General features: G+C 29.5%; 9 protein-coding genes across 9 annotated transcripts; 4 read left to right on the forward strand and 5 right to left on the reverse strand.

Moving 5' to 3' along the window:
- Positions 1 to 369: 369 nt before the first annotated feature.
- Positions 370 to 2,873, forward strand: OCT59_009685 (uncharacterized protein). The gene has a single exon (XM_025319160.2). It carries the CDS (start codon positions 432 to 434, stop codon positions 2,562 to 2,564), a length of 2,133 nt encoding a protein of 710 aa, XP_025174424.2. The 5' UTR covers positions 370 to 431; the 3' UTR covers positions 2,565 to 2,873.
- Positions 2,740 to 5,297, reverse strand: OCT59_009686 (uncharacterized protein; the record flags this gene model as incomplete). Its single annotated transcript, XM_025319161.2, has 9 exons — positions 2,740 to 3,332; positions 3,400 to 3,511; positions 3,608 to 4,222; positions 4,299 to 4,355; positions 4,422 to 4,527; positions 4,613 to 4,693; positions 4,759 to 5,008; positions 5,088 to 5,178; positions 5,258 to 5,297. The coding sequence occupies 9 exons, from the start codon at positions 5,295 to 5,297 to the stop codon at positions 2,975 to 2,977; spliced, it is 1,710 nt and encodes a 569-aa protein (XP_025174425.1). The 3' UTR covers positions 2,740 to 2,974.
- Positions 5,298 to 5,391: 94 nt separating this feature from the next.
- OCT59_009687 (uncharacterized protein) lies at positions 5,392 to 7,119 on the reverse strand. Its single transcript, XM_025326782.2, has one exon. It carries the CDS (start codon positions 7,099 to 7,101, stop codon positions 5,626 to 5,628), a length of 1,476 nt encoding a protein of 491 aa, XP_025174426.1. The 5' UTR covers positions 7,102 to 7,119; the 3' UTR covers positions 5,392 to 5,625.
- Positions 7,120 to 7,719: 600 nt separating this feature from the next.
- On the forward strand, positions 7,720 to 9,018 carry OCT59_009688 (uncharacterized protein; the record flags this gene model as incomplete). Its single annotated transcript, XM_025319162.2, has 1 exon — positions 7,720 to 9,018. One exon carries the CDS (start codon positions 7,720 to 7,722, stop codon positions 9,016 to 9,018), a length of 1,299 nt encoding a protein of 432 aa, XP_025174427.2.
- A 580-nt stretch (positions 9,019 to 9,598) lies between these two features.
- Positions 9,599 to 11,738, reverse strand: OCT59_009689 (uncharacterized protein). The gene is made up of 2 exons (XM_025326783.2): positions 11,528 to 11,738; positions 9,599 to 11,317 (listed from the first exon to the last, which is right to left on the reverse strand). Exon 2 carries the CDS (start codon positions 11,306 to 11,308, stop codon positions 9,734 to 9,736), a length of 1,575 nt encoding a protein of 524 aa, XP_025174428.1. The 5' UTR covers positions 11,309 to 11,317; positions 11,528 to 11,738; the 3' UTR covers positions 9,599 to 9,733.
- OCT59_009690 (uncharacterized protein) lies at positions 11,595 to 13,925 on the forward strand. Its single transcript, XM_025319163.2, has 6 exons — positions 11,595 to 11,756; positions 11,843 to 12,185; positions 12,256 to 12,349; positions 12,417 to 12,476; positions 12,558 to 13,246; positions 13,341 to 13,925. Exons 1-6 carry the CDS (start codon positions 11,644 to 11,646, stop codon positions 13,710 to 13,712), a joined length of 1,671 nt encoding a protein of 556 aa, XP_025174429.1. The 5' UTR covers positions 11,595 to 11,643; the 3' UTR covers positions 13,713 to 13,925.
- Positions 13,926 to 13,977: 52 nt separating this feature from the next.
- Positions 13,978 to 16,493, reverse strand: OCT59_009691 (uncharacterized protein). The gene is made up of 9 exons (XM_025319164.2): positions 16,424 to 16,493; positions 16,318 to 16,338; positions 16,202 to 16,253; positions 15,834 to 16,128; positions 15,667 to 15,749; positions 15,441 to 15,538; positions 15,317 to 15,376; positions 14,555 to 15,223; positions 13,978 to 14,476 (listed from the first exon to the last, which is right to left on the reverse strand). The coding sequence occupies exons 1-9, from the start codon at positions 16,455 to 16,457 to the stop codon at positions 14,058 to 14,060; spliced, it is 1,731 nt and encodes a 576-aa protein (XP_025174430.1). The 5' UTR covers positions 16,458 to 16,493; the 3' UTR covers positions 13,978 to 14,057.
- Positions 16,494 to 17,061: 568 nt separating this feature from the next.
- On the forward strand, positions 17,062 to 19,184 carry OCT59_009692 (uncharacterized protein). Its single transcript, XM_066132529.1, has one exon. It carries the CDS (start codon positions 17,121 to 17,123, stop codon positions 19,122 to 19,124), a length of 2,004 nt encoding a protein of 667 aa, XP_066000166.1. The 5' UTR covers positions 17,062 to 17,120; the 3' UTR covers positions 19,125 to 19,184.
- On the reverse strand, positions 19,131 to 21,430 carry OCT59_009693 (uncharacterized protein). Its single transcript, XM_025319166.2, has 6 exons — positions 21,238 to 21,430; positions 20,809 to 21,157; positions 20,633 to 20,726; positions 20,486 to 20,545; positions 19,719 to 20,416; positions 19,131 to 19,648 (listed from the first exon to the last, which is right to left on the reverse strand). Exons 1-6 carry the CDS (start codon positions 21,342 to 21,344, stop codon positions 19,280 to 19,282), a joined length of 1,677 nt encoding a protein of 558 aa, XP_025174432.1. The 5' UTR covers positions 21,345 to 21,430; the 3' UTR covers positions 19,131 to 19,279.
- Between the last annotated feature and the right edge of the window lie 735 nt (positions 21,431 to 22,165).

A 22,165-nucleotide genomic window follows, 5' to 3' on the forward strand; every position in this document is an offset into this window, starting at 1 on the left:
TTTATATAGCACCATTTCATCTTTTAAGATAGATGGATAAAATGATACATAATAAAAAAAATAAAGATTAACCCTTAACTAAATTTTTTTGATAATGGTCAGATAATATTAACAACTTAACCTAATTTATAATAGTTGAAATATTAAAAAAAAAAAATTTATTATATAAGGCAATTATCAACGAAAAACAATGAAAATAAGGTTATATTGATAATGTGACACGTGAAATTACTATTTGTTTAAGTATAAAATTTCCTTAACACTTCTTCACTTCATTACTTTATTTGGAACTAAGATTGTCGATAATGGTCACACGAGCTTGTGAAACCGATTGCGAATAATTTTTTTTTCTTTTACCGTGTTAAATGTGATTTCTCTCTTTTTATTCCTAATATCGAAAAGTTTTTTAATACAATTTTGAAAAAAAAAAGATGCAATCTCTTAATTTAAAAGAAAAAAATAGTAACAATAAGAATGATGATAAGTCTTGGGAATGTTTTCGTAATTTTGTTAATGTTCACATGTGGGATGGTTTTGTATACTTATTCATTGTAGTATGTGATTCTGAGAAGGAATTGGATTGTCTTAAGGGTGATTTTGATGAAATGAGGAATAGAATTTACTATTTGTATAGTAATGGAGGTACTGGTGAAGATAAATATAATACGACTAACGAAATAATGGATCAATATGTAAGAAGTCGATTTAAAAAGAATGAGGAGCTGCGTAACAAAGTAATGATATCAGTATTTAGACAACTTGAATCTCATAATGTTTATGACCCATCTCTATCAGATATGATTCATTTATTTGACAAAATGTCTAGGTTTCAATTAAAATCATTGCGAAATATGTTTATATCGCGTATTTATGGGTATTCTAAATTCAGTGAATATTTATATAAAAGTTGGAGCAAGAAATATTATACAAAGAATAAGATATATGAAGATTTTCGTCCAGAAGATAAAAAAGTCAAACAGAAAGTTTATCAAAACATTGATGATACAGAGAATAAGAAAGATGATGACTCTCATCAAGAAGATAAAAAAATTAATGCAAAAGAACAAAATGTTGATCAAAATATTGACCAAAATAAGAGCAAAAATTATACAGAGAATAGGAAAGATGTAGATTCTTATCAAGAAGATAAAAAGGTTAATACAAACGAACAAAAAGTTGGTCAAAATATTGACCATGATACAGAGAATAAGAAAGGTGAAGACTTTCATCAGGAAAATAAAAAAGTTACTGTTGAAGAACAAAAAGTTGATCAAAATATTGATCAAAACAAGAGCAAATTGTCAAAAGCTAATGAATCCAAGTCTGAACACGAAGAAAATAATACTCAAGACCAAAGTATGGAAGAAAAAAAGCATGATTATAAGGAAACTGCCAGCAGCTCTTCAACAAACAATATCTCAAAGAAAAGTTCTAAATCAAAAAATAAAACCTTGACGAAATCGACTAAATCTATCGCCTCTGATAATACAATAGAAAAAAAATCTAAAGGAACTCAAAAAAGAGCTTCTAAAGTAGAAAAATTGCAACAAGAAATTGAAATATTACAAGAAAATCAAAAAAGTGAAGTAGAAAAATTGCAACAAGAAATTGAAACATTACAAGAAAATCAAATAAATGAAGTAGAAAAATTGCAACAAGAAATTAAAGCATTGCGACAGGAAGCTGCTAATCACCAGGCGGCGTTAGGTGGAATTATGGATGTTGGATGGCGTGATAATGATTCTAATAATTCTATGCAACTTACAAGGGACATTGAAAACCTTCAAAAAGATTTAGATAATTTTACTAGGGTTAAACGTAGTGGTATTGAGATAAAAATCGATGCCGCAAATAGACTTTTCGAAGATTATGGGTGTAAATTATCTAAAGAAAAAGATAATATAAAGTTAATATTGGGTGCAGTTTTACAACAACATTTGATTAAAATCATTTTAGAATTCGCGGATAGCTATTTTAAACAGATATTTAATAATAATATTGAAAACGATCAAGAAAATGATTCTACATCCTGTATAATTGATGATAAGTTAGAAGCTGTCATTTTATCCAGAATAAAAGAATTAATTAAGCTGACAACTCGTTTTGGGGAGACTCGCACGGGAACCGATGGGCATTCTCGAATTTTACCAACTAAATTACGACAGCAAATTTATGCAGCATTAGGTCAGCGAGGTTTTGCCAAATCGGATCATCCATTCATTACTCAATTAACAAAAAATATTATAGATGAAATGAATAAATATCGGATTATAGAATCTGCTGATAAGAATTCAAAGATAACTACGATTATTTTTCAGGTTATCCGAATTTTTTATTTTCGTCTTCACACACAAGAACCAGTTCCTTCATGGGAATTTTATAAAAGTGGCGATTGTTTTAATCCTGATGTTATGGATCAGATTGGACAAAGCGATGAAGGAGAATTGGAAGTAGAAATTTGTTCATTCCCTGCTGTAGCTTTAATTAAAAATTTAGATGATGAAGCAAAAAGGGTATTTACTAAAGCTCAAGTGATAGTCAGACCAAAAAAGCGAACATTTTAATTCATTTATTGTATTTTTATTTATTTATTTTTATCGTCGAGGTTAGTAAATAACAATGAGAATCTAGTATCAAATTAGTTAATAGTTATTCGATCAAATATTTTAGAGCCATTTCCTTATAATGGTCTACTTTACGAGTGAAACATTGCGATAACAATATAGTACCATGTATTTTCTATGAACAATAATTCTGATTAAGTCAGTATGTATTAAAGTTTAACTTTTACATTTTCTTAAAATATTCGAATGTAGAGAATCCCTATATCATCTTTTCAATAAATACAATAAATGCAAGGATTTTAAAATACATATATATTGATTAATTTTTTTTTTTTTTTGGTAAACTGATATAAGTGCAAAAATAGATACACTTATTTAATAAATAAAATATTAAATAGAAAATAAGTATATTAAACTGAATCATCTTCAGGATAATTAAAAGTAGCGCTATATGATTCATTTGTATCAGATTTGTTGCGTGCCGTTACTTTAAGTTCTTCCTCTGCAAACTTTATAAAAAATTCTATTATACGATCCGTACCATAACCTTTTAAAGGTAAGTTGATGGTTAACTTTCCTAACGGTTTCACGCCTTTTTGACTCGGATATTTAGGGTTTGGAAAATTTGCATATAGGAGTATGAATGTAACTGCTAGTTGATTTCTGCTCAAAGGTTTGTATTCTCTAGGTTTACTATCCTTGTTAACTTCAAGTTTATCTCCCTGATTCGCTAAGGCATCAAATCTTGAAATTCTATTGCCATCAAGTCTGAAATAACAAGAATGTGCTATTATTAATTTTTAAAGTTATAATGAAAAAATTGATATTGGCATACCGAAGTTCCTTTGGATCATTATAATCATATTCGCCATTAATCTCTATGCCGTAAGACCACTTAAGAGTCCTTATCTTAATTATATCCTTGTTTAATCCATAATAACAAGCACCTCAAGAATGAATGTAGAAAATATAAGTAAATAATTATATAATATACTGTATATATAATTTAAATACATATTAAGAATATGTTAGTTTAAAAATACCTTTCACAATAGCAGCAATTGGCTCAGGAGGATTTATTATTTTGTTAATATCAATACGATTCTTAAAAACGGTTTTGACTCGTTTAAATAAATAAGTTGATTCACTGAAACCTCCTACGAGAAACATTGTCTTTACTTTTCGTTGTTTTGGGAGACGTTCTAATTGTGCATGGATCAAGTCAATTATATCATTAACTGCTGGGTCAAACATTCTCATTACATCGTCGGATTTTATGTCAATAATCCATTCCTCCTTTTTAAGCTTTTCTTTTGTCTCCCTAGAAATATATTGAATTAGAGCTGGACACCATTTTTCTAAATCTAATTCAATTGACTCAAATTCATCAGATTCTCCATCAAAAGGTAATTTAACTTCTGGACAAAAGAACTTGTAAATCAATTTTTGTAAACTTCCATAATGATTTTCTTTAAACTGATCCATAGCTTCTGAACCAACTGTAAGGCGTAAAAACTTCAGGAATTCTTGGTCTACAAAAGTACTACCACAAAGACCACCTGACCTGACAGTTTCTTCCTCTAATGTTTTATCTGGTAGCAAAGTTCTTATCGTTAAGTCTACAGTTCCTCCCCCACAGTCTACAACAAGGTAAGTATCTGATACAAGACAAAAATTAACATGGTTGGTTTATATTATTTCTATTCACGAAAATCAATGCTTTTCAATATTTACCGCCAACCGAAAAGTTCTCGCCAGCACATGACAAACAATATATTGCTGCGGCTTCGGCTTAAAATTAAAAATGAATTTTAGATCCTAAGAATAAAGAAACGGTTTGTAGGTTGAAATTCTTACGTTCAGTTGTAAATTCTAATCTATGTCGATTTGATTGTCTCTTTGATTCATCAAGTAATCCTGCCTTATATACACAATCTCGTAATATATCTCTAGTACGAGGTGGCTTTAGTTGAAAGTTGAAACAAATAATCAATAAATAAATATTACACATGTAAATGATATTATGTCTACTTTTATTAACAAATTACCCATTCTGCCGGAACAGACAATACAAATAATACTTGAGATAAAGTAGCTTTGCAACGTCTGTCTAAAACTTCTTCGATTACCTTCATAAGATAAAAGTTTAAGTAAATATAATGTAAAAAAAAAATCATATACGTATTTTACGTACTTCTTTCATTTTAACAAAATAATCAGTAATCACTGTCTTGGCATCTAAATTTTTCGGTAATACGGGCCAATTATCTTTTGCATCTTCATCCAGCAACAATTTAAATCTTTCAATGATATAATGAACTTGATCCACTCTTTTAGATGGTTCATAAATAAGAGCTTGTTCACCCCATTTTCTATGGAGCTCTAAAAATTCATCAAAATATAACAAAGCAGTATTTGTTTTTGGTAACCCTCTTCTTCCCAACCTATTTTTTATATATAAATAAATGTATATAAATAGAGAATAAATATAAAAAAAGAATATTCATTCTTTTACATATTTACCAAATATTATTAAGGCGAATATTGTTAATATTAATTTCTTCGGGTTTAGCTTTTTTCGCAAATGCAAACCCACTAAAAGTTGTTCCAAAATCTTTTTTTAAAATAAATAAAACTTAAAAATAATGTATAAAGTTATTACCAATACTTTATTTTGTAATTAATTTACACACCAATAGCTACAATCACATCGATATCATTTTCCGAAGACATGTTTTGGGAAATGAAAGTAAAAAAAAACCAACCCGTTTGGTTTTATAGAACAATTCTTGTTTTTTTCACTCGGAAAAGGAAATGTTAATGTACATCAATTTTATTTATCATGCTCATAAATTTAATAAAAGAAACGGGCATTACGCAAATCTTTTTTTACAAATCAAATTATAGATAGGAAAGAAAGTTAATTCACGTGTTTAAATTCACTTTAATAAAAATATTTATTTAAAATTGTAGATAAATTTCTTATAATTATATCCTGATAGTATAAAGTTGTACTGTATATAAAAAACATATTCAATAATTTTTCTCAGAAGATTGGAAATTAATAGTCTGACTCTTCATCTTCATGAAACTCTTCTTTTGGTCTCGCTATCACTTGAGCTTTAATATAAGCTCTTTCATCAGATTCTACGATAATAGCGGGAAAAGAGCAAATTTCAACTACATAATCTTCATAATGACCTTCCCACATTCCATCCATATAAAAAGGATCGATATTGGTACCACTTTCATAAAATTTAACTGAAGGGGTTGGCTCCTGTGTTTTAAGACGAAAATAAAAAATTCGAAGAAATTGAATAAGTATTGTAATTATATCATCTTCAAATTTTTTATTTTTCTCTTCGGAATCTAAAATTCGATATCTATTCATTTCTTTTGTAAGATAATTTACTAATTGATTAACGAATGGATGATTTTTGGAAAAAACTCGATGGCCTAATGTCGCGTAATTTTGTTGGCGTAATATAGTTGGTAACGTTTGAGCATTTTCATCAATTTCCAAGTTGGTATTTTCGAATTGACTTGTTAGATTAATTAATTCTTCTGTTTTGGATCTTATAGCGGCCTCTAAATTATCATTTTTCTGTGATCCTGTAGAATAATACTCTGAATTATCATTTTTCTGTACTCCTGTAAAGTAATAATCCGCACTATCCCAAATATTTTTAATTAAATGTCGTTGCAAAACTGCATCTAAAACCAATTTCATTTGCTTTTTATTGACATTAGTGGTACAATTATAAGAATTAAATAATTCTGCTACAGCTTCCTTTTTAATTTCTTTAACATTACGTTTAACTCCAATTGCTTTATTTAAAGCCCGATTAAGATTCTCAATATCTTTCACTAATTGTATAGAATTATTTTTATCGTTATCACGCCATTCAGCATCTACAACATTATTTTGATTCAGCATAATAATTTCGCGTTTGCTGTTTTCAGTCGATTCTATTTCTGTTTCTTGTTCTAATATATTCTTAGTTTCGATTTGTTTTGCGATAGAGCGGAAAGATTCCATTCTAGATAATATCATCTTTCTTAAATTTTCTTTATGATAGGTATAACAATGGTTTAATTGTTTCTCAAAAATACGAGAATCATACGGTAATCCAAAACTTTCTAATTCTTCCCAAGCATTATCGGATAAAGTGTTTCTTAGCGAATTTTTTTCGCTGAGACGACAATTTTTATAATCATCTAAAGTTTTAATAATAGTAACTTCTCGTTCATTACTAAGTGCTTTTAAAGTAGCTAATTCTTTTATTAACCGAATAATACTATTTGTTTCGTCAGCGAGTTCTTCTGAAAGTCTTGCATGATTTTGTTTTCGTAATGAAATAGCATTCCAAACTATAATAAATAAATAAATTAAACTTTCGATTTCTTTCAAAGATGCAATCCACATAAAAATTTTCCAGCCATAATGGTGAATTGAACCTAAACTATCTGCTGGTTCTCTTTGCCTAGACGGAGCTGAAATTGTGGATGAAACTGAAGTTGTACTTACTTTCGACATAATATCAAGAAAAAGTTCAAAAACAATTTGCTATCGTAAAAAATTTTTCATAGCTGAACAGGCGTATTTCCTATTCTGGAAATTCCTTGATAATCGTCTAGATAAGGAACATCGCTGTACAACATTAGTACATTAGTTGAATTAGAAAAAAAAATTTTAATTTTTAGTTTTAATTGCATATTATATAATTGAATAATAACTATAATATAAGAACAGATTTTAAAATAGTGGATAAATATTTGTTTAATTTATACATGTTCAAATTACTAAATCTAAATATTAACGGAAAGATTTCATATTAAAAAAATAGAAATAAAATTTTTTTAAAACAGATTATAGGTTGAATTTAATAAGATTAATTTGAATATAAAGTTATTTTAATTTTTAAAAAAAATTGACCATCACAAAAGAGTCACGTGAAATAATAAATACACCAATTTCCTGGTTACACTTGTACCAATTTTCATATGGTTGAAAAAATTATTTAACTGTTGTGTCAATGCCAACATCCAACCCATTCAGCAAATTCATCCTATTTCCGGACAACTCCAAATTAAGTTATCCGACATATCCAACATCAACAAGGTTATTCGAAACCAAATAATTTCCCTCATAATCATGATTTATGACCAAGATCTCACTTGGCGTATTTTTCATATATTCGGACATTTGTGTATGTGGGAAGAATTTGTGTGTCTATATATCATAGTGTTGGATTGTGATTTGGAACCGAATATAATCGATGTGGAACAAGAAATTGAAAATATTAAAGGTTTTATTAAGCAATTTTCTATCGGCTTAAATACAGAAATTACAAATATTTCATATTGGATTGGTATTATTGATAGGTATTGGGATAGTCGTACCCAATTCAATGAAACAGAACTCGCTGCTGTAAAGGCAATTGTTAACAAACGACTCGATACAGATTATTTTCGTAATCTTAATGAATTAATTAATTATTTAAAACAAATGACAAAATTCCAGATAAAAACATTAAGACATATTTTTATGACACGTTTATACGGATATTCACATTTTGCAAGTTATCTTAGTATATTTCACCATCAACAAGATGATACAAATAAATCAGATGAAGATATTGAAAAAATAGTATATGAAGGTACAATGGCAAAACAAGAAGCGGAAACAAAATTGGAAAATCACAATTATTTAAATGATTTAAATGAACGAATCAATAATTTACAGAAAGACAATGATGAATTAACGAGTAAACTTAAAGTGGCTCAAATACAATTAGAAGACAATGAATATAAAATTGGAATTCTTGAAACAGAAATAAATTTGTTACAGGAACAAAGAAATTTTAATAATGTTAGGATAGGTGACGTCACGGATGTTGAATGGCGTGATGATGACGAAAATAATTCTACGCAACTAGTGAAGGACATTAAAAAACTTAATAGAGCCTTGAATAAAATTACTGAAGTTAAACGTAATGTTAAAGAGATTAAAAAAGAAACTGTAACAGAATTATTTTCATCTCTTGGATGTAATACTACTATAAAAGATAAGCAAATGAAATTAGTTTTAGTTGCAGCTTTACAACAAAAACTAATTAGATGTATTATAGATAATGCAAAATATTATTTTGAACATGCTAATACCGGTATTTCACAAGTTCAAAATATAAGTGTAGATAATTTAGAGGCTGCTATTCTATTCAAAACAGAAGATTTAATTAAACTGACAACTCGTTTCGAAGATACTTACTCGGTAACTGGTGAAAATTCTCGAACATTACCAACTACATTACGCAAACAATGTTATGCTGCATTAGGAAATCGCGCAAATCACCCATTTATTAATGAGTTAGCAAAAAATCTTATAAGCGAAATGAATAAATATCGAATTTTAGATTCTGATGAGAAAAATAAAAATTTGAAAAAGAGATAGTTAAAATTATTATTCAAGTCCTCCGGATTTTTCACTTTCGTTTTAAAACGCAAGAACCAATTCCTGTAGCGAAATTTTACAAAGGTGGTGAAGATATTGATCCTTTTTTTATGGAAGGAATGTGGGAAGGTCATCATGAAGATTATGAAGTTGAAATTTGCTCTTTTCCTGCTATTTTTGTAAATTCTGATAGAAGAGTATATACTAAAGCTCAAGTGATAGCAAGACCAAACCCGGAATATAAAAATATGCTTGATCGTTGATCTGTTCGAGCCGCGGTGATTAAATTAGCTTGTTATCAGAATAGATTATTGTATGTATCAAAACTTTAAATTAACGTTTCCCGCCAAAAAAATTTATAAAATTGTATCACAAGTTGTTGATATGTGACATATATGAGAGGATTTCGTGTAAATGCAACTGTGAGACGCGAGGTAATAGGGAGGTAATTTAAATAATTATTGGAGCACAAACTATACGAAGGTCGATGTTGAAAACAATTATTCGTAGAAACCGTATTGTCAATTACTTCATTTTTAAAAGTTTATTAGTTTATTTACACTTCTTACAAGATAGGCGTGTCATAAAGTGTTTATTAATTACCAAGTTTATTTTGAAATTTTATTAACACCATTATAGATTTGTAATCAAAATAATATATGCCAACAATACATAATAAAAGTCAAAATAGTTGACATCATGAGATATATACTATTTACTTTATAATATTTTTGAACATATCGAACACACTACTACTTCCACCAGTAGCACTAGTAGCAGTATTCTTTGGTCTCGTGTATACTTGAGCTTTTACAAGAATTTTTTGATTTGATTTATTATCCTCCTGAATCAATATACAAGGAAAATAACAAACTTCAACGACTTCTGATTTTTTTACTTCTTCACGCCAGGAACCTTGCATAAGTCGAGTATCTATTTCGTCCCCACTTTTAAAGAAATGATATTTTGGTTCAATTTGTTGAGTTTTTAAACGAAAAATAAATATACTAATCACTTTATGAGTAATTTGAATTGATTGAGTATCTATTTCATCTAAAATATCTGGATCAGTAATTTCTCGATATATGTTCATTGAATCACGTATCTTTTTCGCTGTTTCTACGATTAAAGGGTGATTCTCATTTGAAAACCCACGGCTTCCAAGAGATGCGCAAATTTGTTGACGAATTTTGGTTGGAATAGTTTGCGTAATATCATCTTTTCCCGGGCGTTTCTCGTTAAAATGATTAAAACATTGTGTTAATCTTTCGGTTGTATTTAAAATCTCAAATTCCAAAACATCATCCGTATTATTTCGATATTTATTGGTCTTGAAATTCTTGAAATATGATTCAAAGTTTTCTAAAATTTGTAATATAACACATTTTTGAAGAATTCCACCTAAAATCAATTTAGCATTTGGCATTGAGAAATTTGCTTGGCACTTATTCTTAGAAAACAATTCCATGGATTTCTTTTCATTAATTTTATAGTCAGGTCCTTGAACTATCGTAAATTCCTCGAGTAAATGTTGCAATTCTTTTATATCTGAAATTAATTGAGTGGCATTATTTGGATCTTGATCACTTAAACGAGTATTTGTCATATTTCCTAAAGTTGCTTGATAATGTGAATTTTCTTGAACCAATTTACTATTTTGTTTACGTAAACTCTCGATTTCTTTTCTGAGTTCAATTGGATTATCTACTGATAAATCATTTTCTTCTTCATCTACAATATGAGATTGACTTGAAATATCAACAAATGATTCCATTCTATCTAGAATCATTTGACGTACGTGTCTTTTTTGTAAAGCCTTTAAGCTATTCAATTGATGTTTATATTTACTTATTCCATATTTTTCCAATTTGCTTAAAGCATTATGTACAAATTCTTTCTTGGCTTCTAAATCATTATAACTATGATCTCTATAATCATCTAATAAAGTAGAATATTTTTCCAATTCTTGTTTATTAATAACGCTATTTGTGAATAAATCTTCGACATGATTTTTCATTTGGCCGACTTCGTCATTAAATTCCAAGGAACGGCCAACACGATCATTATCAAGCCTAAGAGAATTCCAAACTATAATAAAAAGATATAAATATTCCTCGAACCGCTTTAAAGAAGCGAGCCAGATAAAAAGAAGGTAGTCATCGTTATAATCCAAGTTATGTTGAGCATTATTGTTATTATAGTTATTATAGTTACTATGACGAGTACTATGTTTGTCATAGCTTTTATACCTGGGATTTACATAATTTGAATTTGAACTTGACCCTTCCATTTCTTAATACTAAAGAGAATAAAGAGAGGGGTGAGAGAATAAAAATTAAAAGAGAATAAAAGAGGAATTTTAAATGTAACCGATCTAATTTTGTGTCCAACCGTCCGTGTCCCATACATCATTGTGGCTGATTGGTTCATTCCTTGTTTTTATTTTGGGAGGCGTTGCAAAAATAGTCGGATTTTCTTGTTTTAAGTGGTTATTGTTGTATATACTTACCTTATTGGGAGTAATTATTTATCAACTGGTCATTTCTTTAGTGGATTACCTTACAATTAAGAGCTGGGTTCCTTTCTTTTCTCACCTTTATCACCTTTATCTTTAAGAAGGTAAAAATGGCTCTACAAGATATTAGAATTCTTGTTGCTTTAGATTTCGGGACGACCTACTCGGGTTTCGCTTACGTGCATAAAGAAAACCCGGATAATATTGAAACAAACCATACTTGGTAAGTTAAATATATGTATTTTTTTGGAAACTATGACGTTATCATAGTGATCTTGATTAAAAATGGAAAAATAAAAAATTTAATAGGCCAGGACGCGAAGGTGTTTTTAAAACTCCTACTGCACTTCTATATAATGAAACTTATACTCAAGTTAAAAGTTGGGGTGACTTAGCATTAGAGGAAGAACCTGAATATATGGTTGATGATTCAGAAGAACGTTCTCGTCCAATTGAACTGTTTAAATTACATATTTCTGATTTAAAAGATAATCAAAAGCCTTGGTTACCTTCGCAATTAAATTATAAGAAAGCAATCGAAGATTATTTAACTCAAATGCAGATATTGATTAAAAGTACACTAGAAAGAAGGTGGCCAGCAATTAGATTTCCACAACAAGTTGGATTTGTTCTAACCATTCCTGCTGAATGGGTACGTGCATGAATAACGTGATAGGACTTTAGTGATTATTTTACATTGTTAACGTTAAAATTTTTTGTAGCCAAATAATACTACAGGAATCATGCGTGAATGTGCATATAAGGCTGGTCTCTTGAGTACATTAAACTCTGCACATCTTGAGTTTACTACTGAACGTGTGTATAGTAAATTAATTGTTTTATATCATAGATTGGAATTGAATTAATTTTCTCTTTATTACAGCGGAAGCAGCTGCTTTATATTGTTTAAATGTTGTTAAGGAGCATAATCTTCATCCCGGAGGTAATAAAGATTTTTAAATAAGATAAAATCGAAAAATTGTTTCTTATTAATCTATTTATGTACTTCTTTAAAAAAAAATAGATTCTTTCCTAGTTGCAGATTGCGGTGGTGGCACGGTCGATATTACGTCACGAAAACTACTTCATGATAACAAATTAAGTGAAATTACTGAACGTATTGGCGATCTATGTGGTAGCACATTTGTTGATAAGGAATTTTTACAATTTCTTGGACGTAAAGTTGGATTTCAAGCATTAGAAACATTAAAACGATGTAATTATGGACAAATGCAGCATTTGATTCAACAATTTTTTTGTAATTTGGTCAAATTTAAATTTAAGGGAGATCCTACAACTTTCAAACCAATGAGACTTATTTTACACAGATATTGTCCTGATTTACAGGAATATGTTACGGGAGAACTTAAAGAAAAAATGGAAGAAGCTGGGTGGATTGTAAAGCTCGATTTTGAATCAGTGAAAGGAATGTTTGACCCGGTTGTGGATAAGGTTATAAAATTAATTGATGGTCAATTAAAAGAAGCAAGGGATCGATGTTCTGCAATGTTTTTAGTGGGCGGATTTAGTGAATCACCTTATCTTTTGAATAGAGTAAGAGAAACCTTTAGAGATCAAGTTCCGATTATTGCAGTACCAGCTTTACCAATAGCAGCAGTCGTTAGAGGTGCTGTAGCATATGGATTAAACGTTGAAATTGTACAAGAACGTGTTCTTAAATGGACTTATGGTATCGAAGTTTGCCGAAGTTGGGTACGTGTGATTTGTTATTTTGTTCGATTTGATTCTTTATGCACGAAGATTTTATTTACTTTGATTTACATATTATGTAATACTTCTTTTTTAGGTTTCGGGTAAAGATAAGAAAAATAGGAGGACACATGATGGATTAATTTTTTATTTTTATAAATTAGCACAGCGTCGTACTAAAGTAGATGTTGATAGAAAATTTTCAGGAGAATTTAGTCCAGTTCGAGCAGATCAAACTCATATAGTATTTAACGTTTATTATACAAGAAATGATTTTGCGAAATATTGTAATGAGTCTGGTATGAAGTTACTAGGAACTTTACGTATCAACACACCAGATACTCATTTTGGTCTTAATCGTCAAATAGAATTCTCATTGACTTTTGCGAAGATGGAAATTAAAGCAACTGCAAAGAACAAACGAAATGGAAAAACTTACGATGAAACTACTTTTGAATTAGACATTTAATTAGTATTTTTGTGTCATAATTTTTGGTTATTTGTTGAAAATAAATTGGCATGTTACATTTCTAGATATATATGTAATATGTAAATAATGTAATATAACATTATAATTTTTTAAGTATCATTGTTTTGATTAGTCAAAGTTTAATATTACGTAATTTTTTTTTTAATTTTGTACTTTGTACTGTGGTCAATAAATAATTTTGTTTAAGATGAACTGCGTGTATGACTCATTTATATTAATAAAATGAAATATAAAAAAAAAATGCTGATAATATGAAGATACTCTACTTTATTGGCATAACAATAAATGCTATCATACAATAAATCTGTACCCTTAAATTTCCTATCATTCTGTAGCTTCAAAATAAGAACTATTTTTAGCATAAGCGAATTTAGCTGTGTAAATTTTTCGGCTATTCTTATTTCTAGCATTAGCGGTAATTAATAGCTCTCCAAACATTAAACTAAATTCTACTGGTCTATCAGTACCGCCTTCTATGTCCGGTATATCAATTTCTAATTCTCCAATCTTACGCATACCCTCTTCATCACAAAATCTTGAATTCTTTCTAGGTGTAGCAAAAACACTAAACAAAATAGCATTTTGATCTGGATAAATTGGATAATATGTTCCTGAACATGGTTCATCTGGTGCAACTTCTCTGCCTCGAGTTGCTAAACAGCTGAATTTATAAATGCGTCCGTCAGAAGTTTTTCTTTTCTTTGGGTCAACTCCGGAGCGCCACAGAGGATAAACTCGGACTCCTTTTAATTCCACAAAAACAATAAAAAAGTTTTAAGTATTTTTATCTTTTAAAGAAATAATTATCTTTGATACGTTACCATAATTCATGGTGAGAACGCGAGTAGCAACTGCTGCTTTGTCAAGTCCATACATAACAGCTCCGCGCAAAACAGCTGTGATCGGATTCTGAGGTACCGTAATAATAGGCACGACCGATGTAAAAGCATCTTTTATTTTCTTAACTAAATATGGACTTTCAGAGAATCCACCAACCAAAAACATTGCAGAACATTTTTGTTTAGAAGAAGCCAATTGATCTCTAATCAGATTTAAAATCTTCTCAACAGCAGGTTTGTCAAACATAGCCAAAACATCATCATATTTAATTTCGATCAACCAATCATCATCTTCCATTGCGTCTTTAGTTTCATCAGTAACATATTTCATTAATGCTGGACATGTTCTTTCAATATCCAAATCGATGCTACGAAAATCATTACTTTCACCAATGAATTCAAATTTTATCCTTGGACAAAAGAAATGATGAATTAAATATTGATATTGACCATAATTTTCCCTTCTGAACTCATCCACAGCTGCAAATCCTAATTTCTTTTCGAGAAATCTAATGAATTCTCTATCGACATATGTACTTCCACATAGATCGCCCGTACGTTCTGTAATTTCACTTAATTTATTATCAGGTAACAACGTTCGTGTCGTCAAATCCACTGTACCACCGCCACAATCGACGACCATGAATGAGGCTGATATAAATAATGTATTAATGGAATATGTACTTATTATACCGTATCACTTATTATTTTAGAATTAAATAAATATGTTAAGATTTCACTTACATCCTGCTTTAACTTTATGTTCCTCAAGTTTTCCCATGGCGTAAATTGCTGCGGCTTCCGCTATAATTTTAAAAAAAGTTTTTAAAAATCTACTTCGAGACTAAATAAATGTCTCTTTACCTACGTTCAGTAATAAATTCTAAATTATTATTTGATTGTTTTTTTTCGGTAAATCCGGCTTTATGAATACACTCTTGAAGAATACCAATAGTATGAGGTCTCCTACGAAAATTTAATTTTAAAAAAAAGAAATAATCACGTGACTATTCGGAATTAACTCTAAAAAGTGGGGCACTGACAAGATGGTGGAAAAATTTTATGGAGTAAAGACGAGTAAGACGAATAGTTACCATTCAGCTGGTACGGTGAAGACGAATCGAACTTGGGTAAATTTAATACCAGGCCATCGTTTATCCAAAACCTCTTTAATCAACTATAAACAAAATGACACAGTTTCTAATCAATTTCTTCAAAAAAAAAAAAAGAAAAGAATAACTTAATCGTTTCTAATATTTACAGGTTTCATCTGAGACAAATAATCAGAAATTGCTTTTTCATAATCAAGACCATTAGGAAGATAAGGTTTTTCAAAATTTCTAAGATTATCGGCTAGATGTAATTTAAATAATTCAACAGGTAAAGTATTATTAGTTTCCGAGGATTGACGACGAGATTTTTTAGTTGGTTCTTGAGCTAATGCTGGAAACCCCCAGCAATTTACTGTCCATTTTTTGGGGTCTGGTGATGCTGTATCATATTGAAGAACTGTATTTGTTTTTGGCATAGTTAATCTTGTTCTAAGTCGTCCAGGCCTGAGAAAGATGAAAAATGCATGAAAAAAGGCGGAAATAATTTCGTTTTTTAATAATACTGCGGAAAAGATACCATGAATCGTTAACAGTGATATCCGGGTTATTTTGATTAGCATAGGCGAATCCTAAATATAATATAAGGATTAAAAAATTAATGTATATTTTAAATATCTTAATAAATTCTTTTACCTGAGTATGTAGTTCCAAAGTCTTCAATTATTTGAATTGAGAAAAGATATAATTAGGGTATATTAAAACTAAAGAGAATGTACAAAAAAAGTTAATCAAAAAATACCTATAGCGACTACAGCGCGAAAATTTTTGTTCATGATTAAAAATTCAATAATTTCTTTGCACAGTATAAACGAGTATTTAATAATAATTCCAATTATATTTTATACGCTTAAAGTTGTGGAACAACAAATAACTGATATCGCAAGAATCAAAGAATCAAAAGAACTCCGAGAACAACTCCGTATAATTTGTGTAATTTAATTTGACTAATTAAATCAAATAGATTGTGTTTAATCACTTTGTTCGTAATTTAAATCAAAGAACAATCAAAAAAGAATTTTTTAAACCTTAAAAGTTATTGGTAAGAAATATAATATGAATAAATAAAGACAAAGGGCGTTCTTCAATAAGAATTCTACTAAATCTACTATACCATAATTGTTTCCGAAATTGGAAGGCTACACGATTTTTATGAGGTAATCAAATGGGTATGACTAATTAAGTTTAAATTCAAATTATATCTAACGGAGATATAGAAGATATGATTGAATAATATTAATTTTGCTTTTTTTTTTTATTGTTCTTTTTCGCATTTCTCATCGATAACACTTTTTATTTACTTTTTGTGACCCCTATTAAAATTATCTCAACGCAGCAAAATATGTATTTAATCTCATTTACATTAAATCATTTTTCTAAGAAGCGTCATTTTTTTAAATAAAAAATCATCCAAAATTTTTTCTTTTTTAAAAAACAAAATGGGTGGGCAGGATTCGTCGTATGCTAAAATAGTATCTTCTCAACAACAAAATTCTTCTTCACAAAATATTGTATCTCAGCCTTCGCCATCTACATCCTCTTCCACTACCACTTCTCCTCTTGCACTTTTGAAGCAGGAAAAGATTGATCAAACGCAATGGAACACTGCAGAATGGTTCGGAAAAAGTGCTTATTGGCAAAATGATCTCGTTAATTGGATAATCCTCGCTTCGGAAGAAAAAGAAAGTTCTGAACAAAAAAATATTGATAAAGGGTTGGAAATAATCAGAAAAGAAACAGATGAAATATTTAAAGCGGGAATGGTTAATTCAGATTCTTATAATTCTTGTTTAGATTTAATCACGAGATGTAGAGATATTCGTGATTCTAATTTTAATTATAATAAAAGAATTGAATTATTAAAGATTATATTTGGTTATTTACAAATGAAATCTGAGGAAGCTAAATTGATTATCAACACTATAGAACAAATGAGCGTTGAGCAACGCTCAGTTTTAAGATTTATGACTCATCAAAAGATTCAATCAAGAATCGCTTTTTTGAGAACTACATTAAAAACTCATAAGTCGAGTATCGATATGGAAGGATATCATTGTATTACAAATCCATATTATAGTGAATTGTTTAATCAAAAAAAAGCGGCTATAACTGAATTACAAGAGGCCATTGATATTGTTAAAGCTTCATATTCTGAGTTAAATAACAAATATAATGAACTATTAGCCGAAAATGATGGACTTCGTGAAAAAAATTCAGAATTAGAAGGGCAAATCCAACTCTTATCACAAGCGGATCAAACAAAAACAAGTCATGAATCTTTTATTAGAGAGCTTATAGAAAATTGTAACAAAATGACTCTCAATGACGATAAAATGAAATCGGAATACGAAACGCAAATAAAACAACTGAAATCAGAATATGAAACACAAATAAAACAACTACAAGAACGTGAAAGTAAAATGAAACCAGAGTATGAAGCACATGTAAGACAACTTCAAGAACGTAACGATAAAATGAAATCAGCCTACGAAGAACACATAAATCAACTTCAAGAAGAAGCAAACGAATTACGCAAAGAAGCAAAATCAGCTAACGATGAAGCATCGGGTTATCAGGCTGCTCTAGGAAGTGCAACAAATGTTCGTTGGAGTGACAGCACTTTTAACAATCCCATTCAATTAACGAAAGATATTGAAAAATTTCAACATTTGTTAGCTGATTTTACTAAAGTTAAAGGGAAATCTGTCAAAATTGACGAGGATGCTGCTAAACGGTTATTAACTAAATATGAATGTAAAGCAAATCTCAATTCTAAAGAAATTAAAAATTATTTAGCGGCTGCTCTTCAACGAATGATTCTTGAAGCAATATTTAATATTGCGGATAATTTATATAGATCTGCTGAAAATTCCGAGACTTTTTCTGACGGACGTCTTGAATCGTATATAGTTTATTATACTCAAAAACTTGTTAAATTTACAAATCTATTGGCTAAAAACCGCGAAGGAAAAGACAGCATTACTAATGTAACTCCAATTAAAATTCGCCAGCAAGTATATGCTGCTTTAGGATCTCGTGGGTTCGCTAAATCTAATCATTCATATATGAAGAAACTTGTTAATGATTTAGTGAATAAAATGGAAAAGTATCGTGAAGTGGTTGATGAAGAAAAAAAGAAAACTTTACATTCTGAAGCCGAAAAAATTATTCGTACTGGTATGCAACTTTGGTTTTGTTTGAAAGCTCAAGAACCAGTACCAAAAATTCATTGGTTTAAATCTGGTGCCCATATAGAAACACATCTTATGGTAGGATCCTGGGAGAGTGAAAATATTAAAGAAAATGAAGTAGATTTTGCATTTTTCCCTCTTATTATTGCTCAAAATGACACTCAAGATAGTCAAGTTTTTAATAAAGCTCAAGTTTTCATTCGTCCAAAACAAACCGGAAAGTTTCAAAAAATAAAAGGATATCTTTTTTAAAAATTTCTCATATGTAACTTTTATATTTTATACGCAATAAATATTTATTTTAAAAAATAATCTGTCACGAATTTGTCTAAAGTATAAAGTATACAATGAATTACTGGTTTTATTAAACCGTAAGTACAATATAAATAAATATATTTATATAATTATCAAAGAGTTAATTCAAGAGTGGTTTCATTATAAATTTCACCAGTTGACTTATTTTTAGCAGTAGCTTTAATTTCTACTTTACCAAAAGCAAGTGAAAATTCAATGGGACGGTTTAAACCTAGGTGAGTATCATATGTTTTTACTTTTATAACTCCTAATAATCTCATTCCGGGATCAATACAATATTTTGCTTCATATTTTGAAGTATAATAGACATTAAATGTTATAATATCTTGATTTGGTCTTATTGGATAAAAATCTCCCGAAAATTTTTGATTTACTTTAACATTGCTACCACGTCTTGCCAATTCATGAAAATAAAGGTACATTCCATCCTTTGTTCTTTTGCTTGGTTTATCACCAGAAACCTAAAAATAAATTTTACTAGCTTCATTAATTTGTTAAAAATTTATTCACACACAAAAAAAAAAAACTTGCCCATGGGCGACAAACTTCGATTCCGTATGTCCATTTTAACACTCGATCAGGTACAATATCTTTATCAACATTAAGTCCATATGTAATAGCACCACGAACTATTGCTGCTATTGGTACAGCTGGCACAGCGATGATAGGAACTTGATGTTCAAATGTTTCTTTAACTCTACGAAGTAAATAAGGAGATTCACTAAATCCTCCTACCAAAAACATTGCTGAACAATTTTTTTCCGAAGAACTTTTTAACTGATCATCAATTAAATTTATAATTCGATCAATCACAGGATCGAACATTTCTTTAACAGTTTCATAGTCAACTTTTAATATCCATCCAGCTTCTTCCATTTGTTCTTTGATTTCATCAACGACATGTTGTGGTAAACTAGGACAATAATGTTGTAAATTTAATTTTAAAGTTTTATAATCTTTTTTTTCTCCATTAAATTTAAATTTAATACGGGTGCAAAAAAATCTTTGTACTAAATATTGCATTTGACCATAATTATCTGTTTTCAATTTCGCTAGAGCTTGAAATCCGACTTTTCTTCCAAGCCAATGTAAAAATTCTTTATCTACGAATGTGCTGCCACATAGATCACCAACACGTTCAGTAATCTCACTTAACTTATTTTCCGGAAGAAGTTTTCGTAAAGTTAAATCAACTGTACCACCTCCGCAATCAGCTACTAAGAATGAATCTTTTTTAAAAAATAACGATGTTAATTTAACTTTAAATATTATTGAAATATTAGTAAAAGAAAATATACCATTTGGTTGTAAGTTATGTTCCTTTATGACGCTAAGACAATGAAGTGCTGCAGCTTCAGCTGACGAAACAAATATAATGGTTATGATCTTGAATAAAGTATATAAATATAAATATAACAATCAGGATAATAATATAATATACATACGTTCAGTTGTAAATTCGAGTTGTTGTGAATTCAAAGATGTTAATAACCCTGCTTTGTATGCACATTCTCTCATAACTTTAGTTGTGTGTGGAGGCTACGAATATGATATAACAAAGTATGTATTTTACCAAAATAAAATAAAATAAAATAGAATAAATGATTTAATTATCACGTACCCATTCGGCAGGGATTGTTAATACAAAACCGACTTGTTGAGGAAAATTTATAGTAGGCCATCGTCTTTCTAGAGTTACTTGAATTAATTTTCTCATTTGAGTTATATAATCTTCAATAGCTTTTGTATAATGTAATTGAGGCGGTAACCAAGGTAATTCTTTTTTTCTTAAATTTGATATATGTAACTTAAATAATTCAACAGGACGTGGACGCTGTCTTTCTGTATCATCTGGTTCTTCTTCATCAGGATCTTCCTCTAAAGCCAAATTCCCCCAACTGGTGACATTTTTATACCCATTATCATATTGAAGTGCTGTGGGTGCTTTGGGGGCACCTTCTTTTCCTGGCCTAACGGTTGTATTATCAAAGGATTAATTTAGTAGGAATTTTATTTTAAGAATTTATTGCGTCAATTAAAATATACTTACCATGAATTATTTACTACAACAGTTTCAGGATTTTCTTTATGAACATATGCAAAACCAGAATATGTAGTCCCAAAATCTATTGAAACGAGAATTCTAAAATCATCCATTTTTATTATTGTCCTTTTTTCCTACAACTTTTTGTTAAGAATTTAAAATTTTTTTTTGCCTCGCAAGGTGATAAGGTGGCAAAAGTATCGGACTTGACCCTTCTGGGGGTGTCATCTTGACCCGCTGCTGATACCGTCCGGCACGTGATAATGTACAACAATAAACCTTGGGGGCGTTTTACGATATTTAAATGGGTTATTCATTCCAGAAGAAGAAATATACAAGGCCTATCACTTAGACAAGTACTAAATATGGAAAACCCCTACAAACCCAATAACCCATTCAGGAACGTCACGTGCACACACATAAATACGCGTCGATCCTACTTTAATGCATTCATTAAAACAAGATTTAAATCAAGTTATTTTGTACCAGTTATGACAGTCAAACCTCTCTATAATCACACCTCACGGGACTATCAAATGGTGTGACTATAATGAGGTGTGTTTATATGCTTCTTGTGAATCATTGGTTCGTATAAATTTTCCGTTAAAGTATTAATTAATAGGGATGATAAATTATAGATTTTATTGTTACATTACAGTTATTTTCTAAAAGTTACATTACACTATATTGCTGTAATATTCAATTAAAGCTTAAGCTGAATGTGAAAAAAGTGTGTCAATGTGCGTTAATTACGTTTGCGAAACTCCAATTTTATTCAAGTTTAATGATCATAAAAAGTATTCAAAAGTCAATGATTATTTGAAATTTATTGTTTGATTAATTTAATTTTTTGAATTTTTTTACAATATAATTATATTCAATATTACCAAATAACCAAAATCATATTAGTCAAATTATGGCTTGATAAAATCCG

This window comes from Rhizophagus irregularis, chromosome 18 (genome assembly GCF_026210795.1).
Source record: "Rhizophagus irregularis chromosome 18, complete sequence".
Classification (NCBI taxonomy): Eukaryota; Fungi; Glomeromycota; class Glomeromycetes; order Glomerales; family Glomeraceae; genus Rhizophagus; species Rhizophagus irregularis.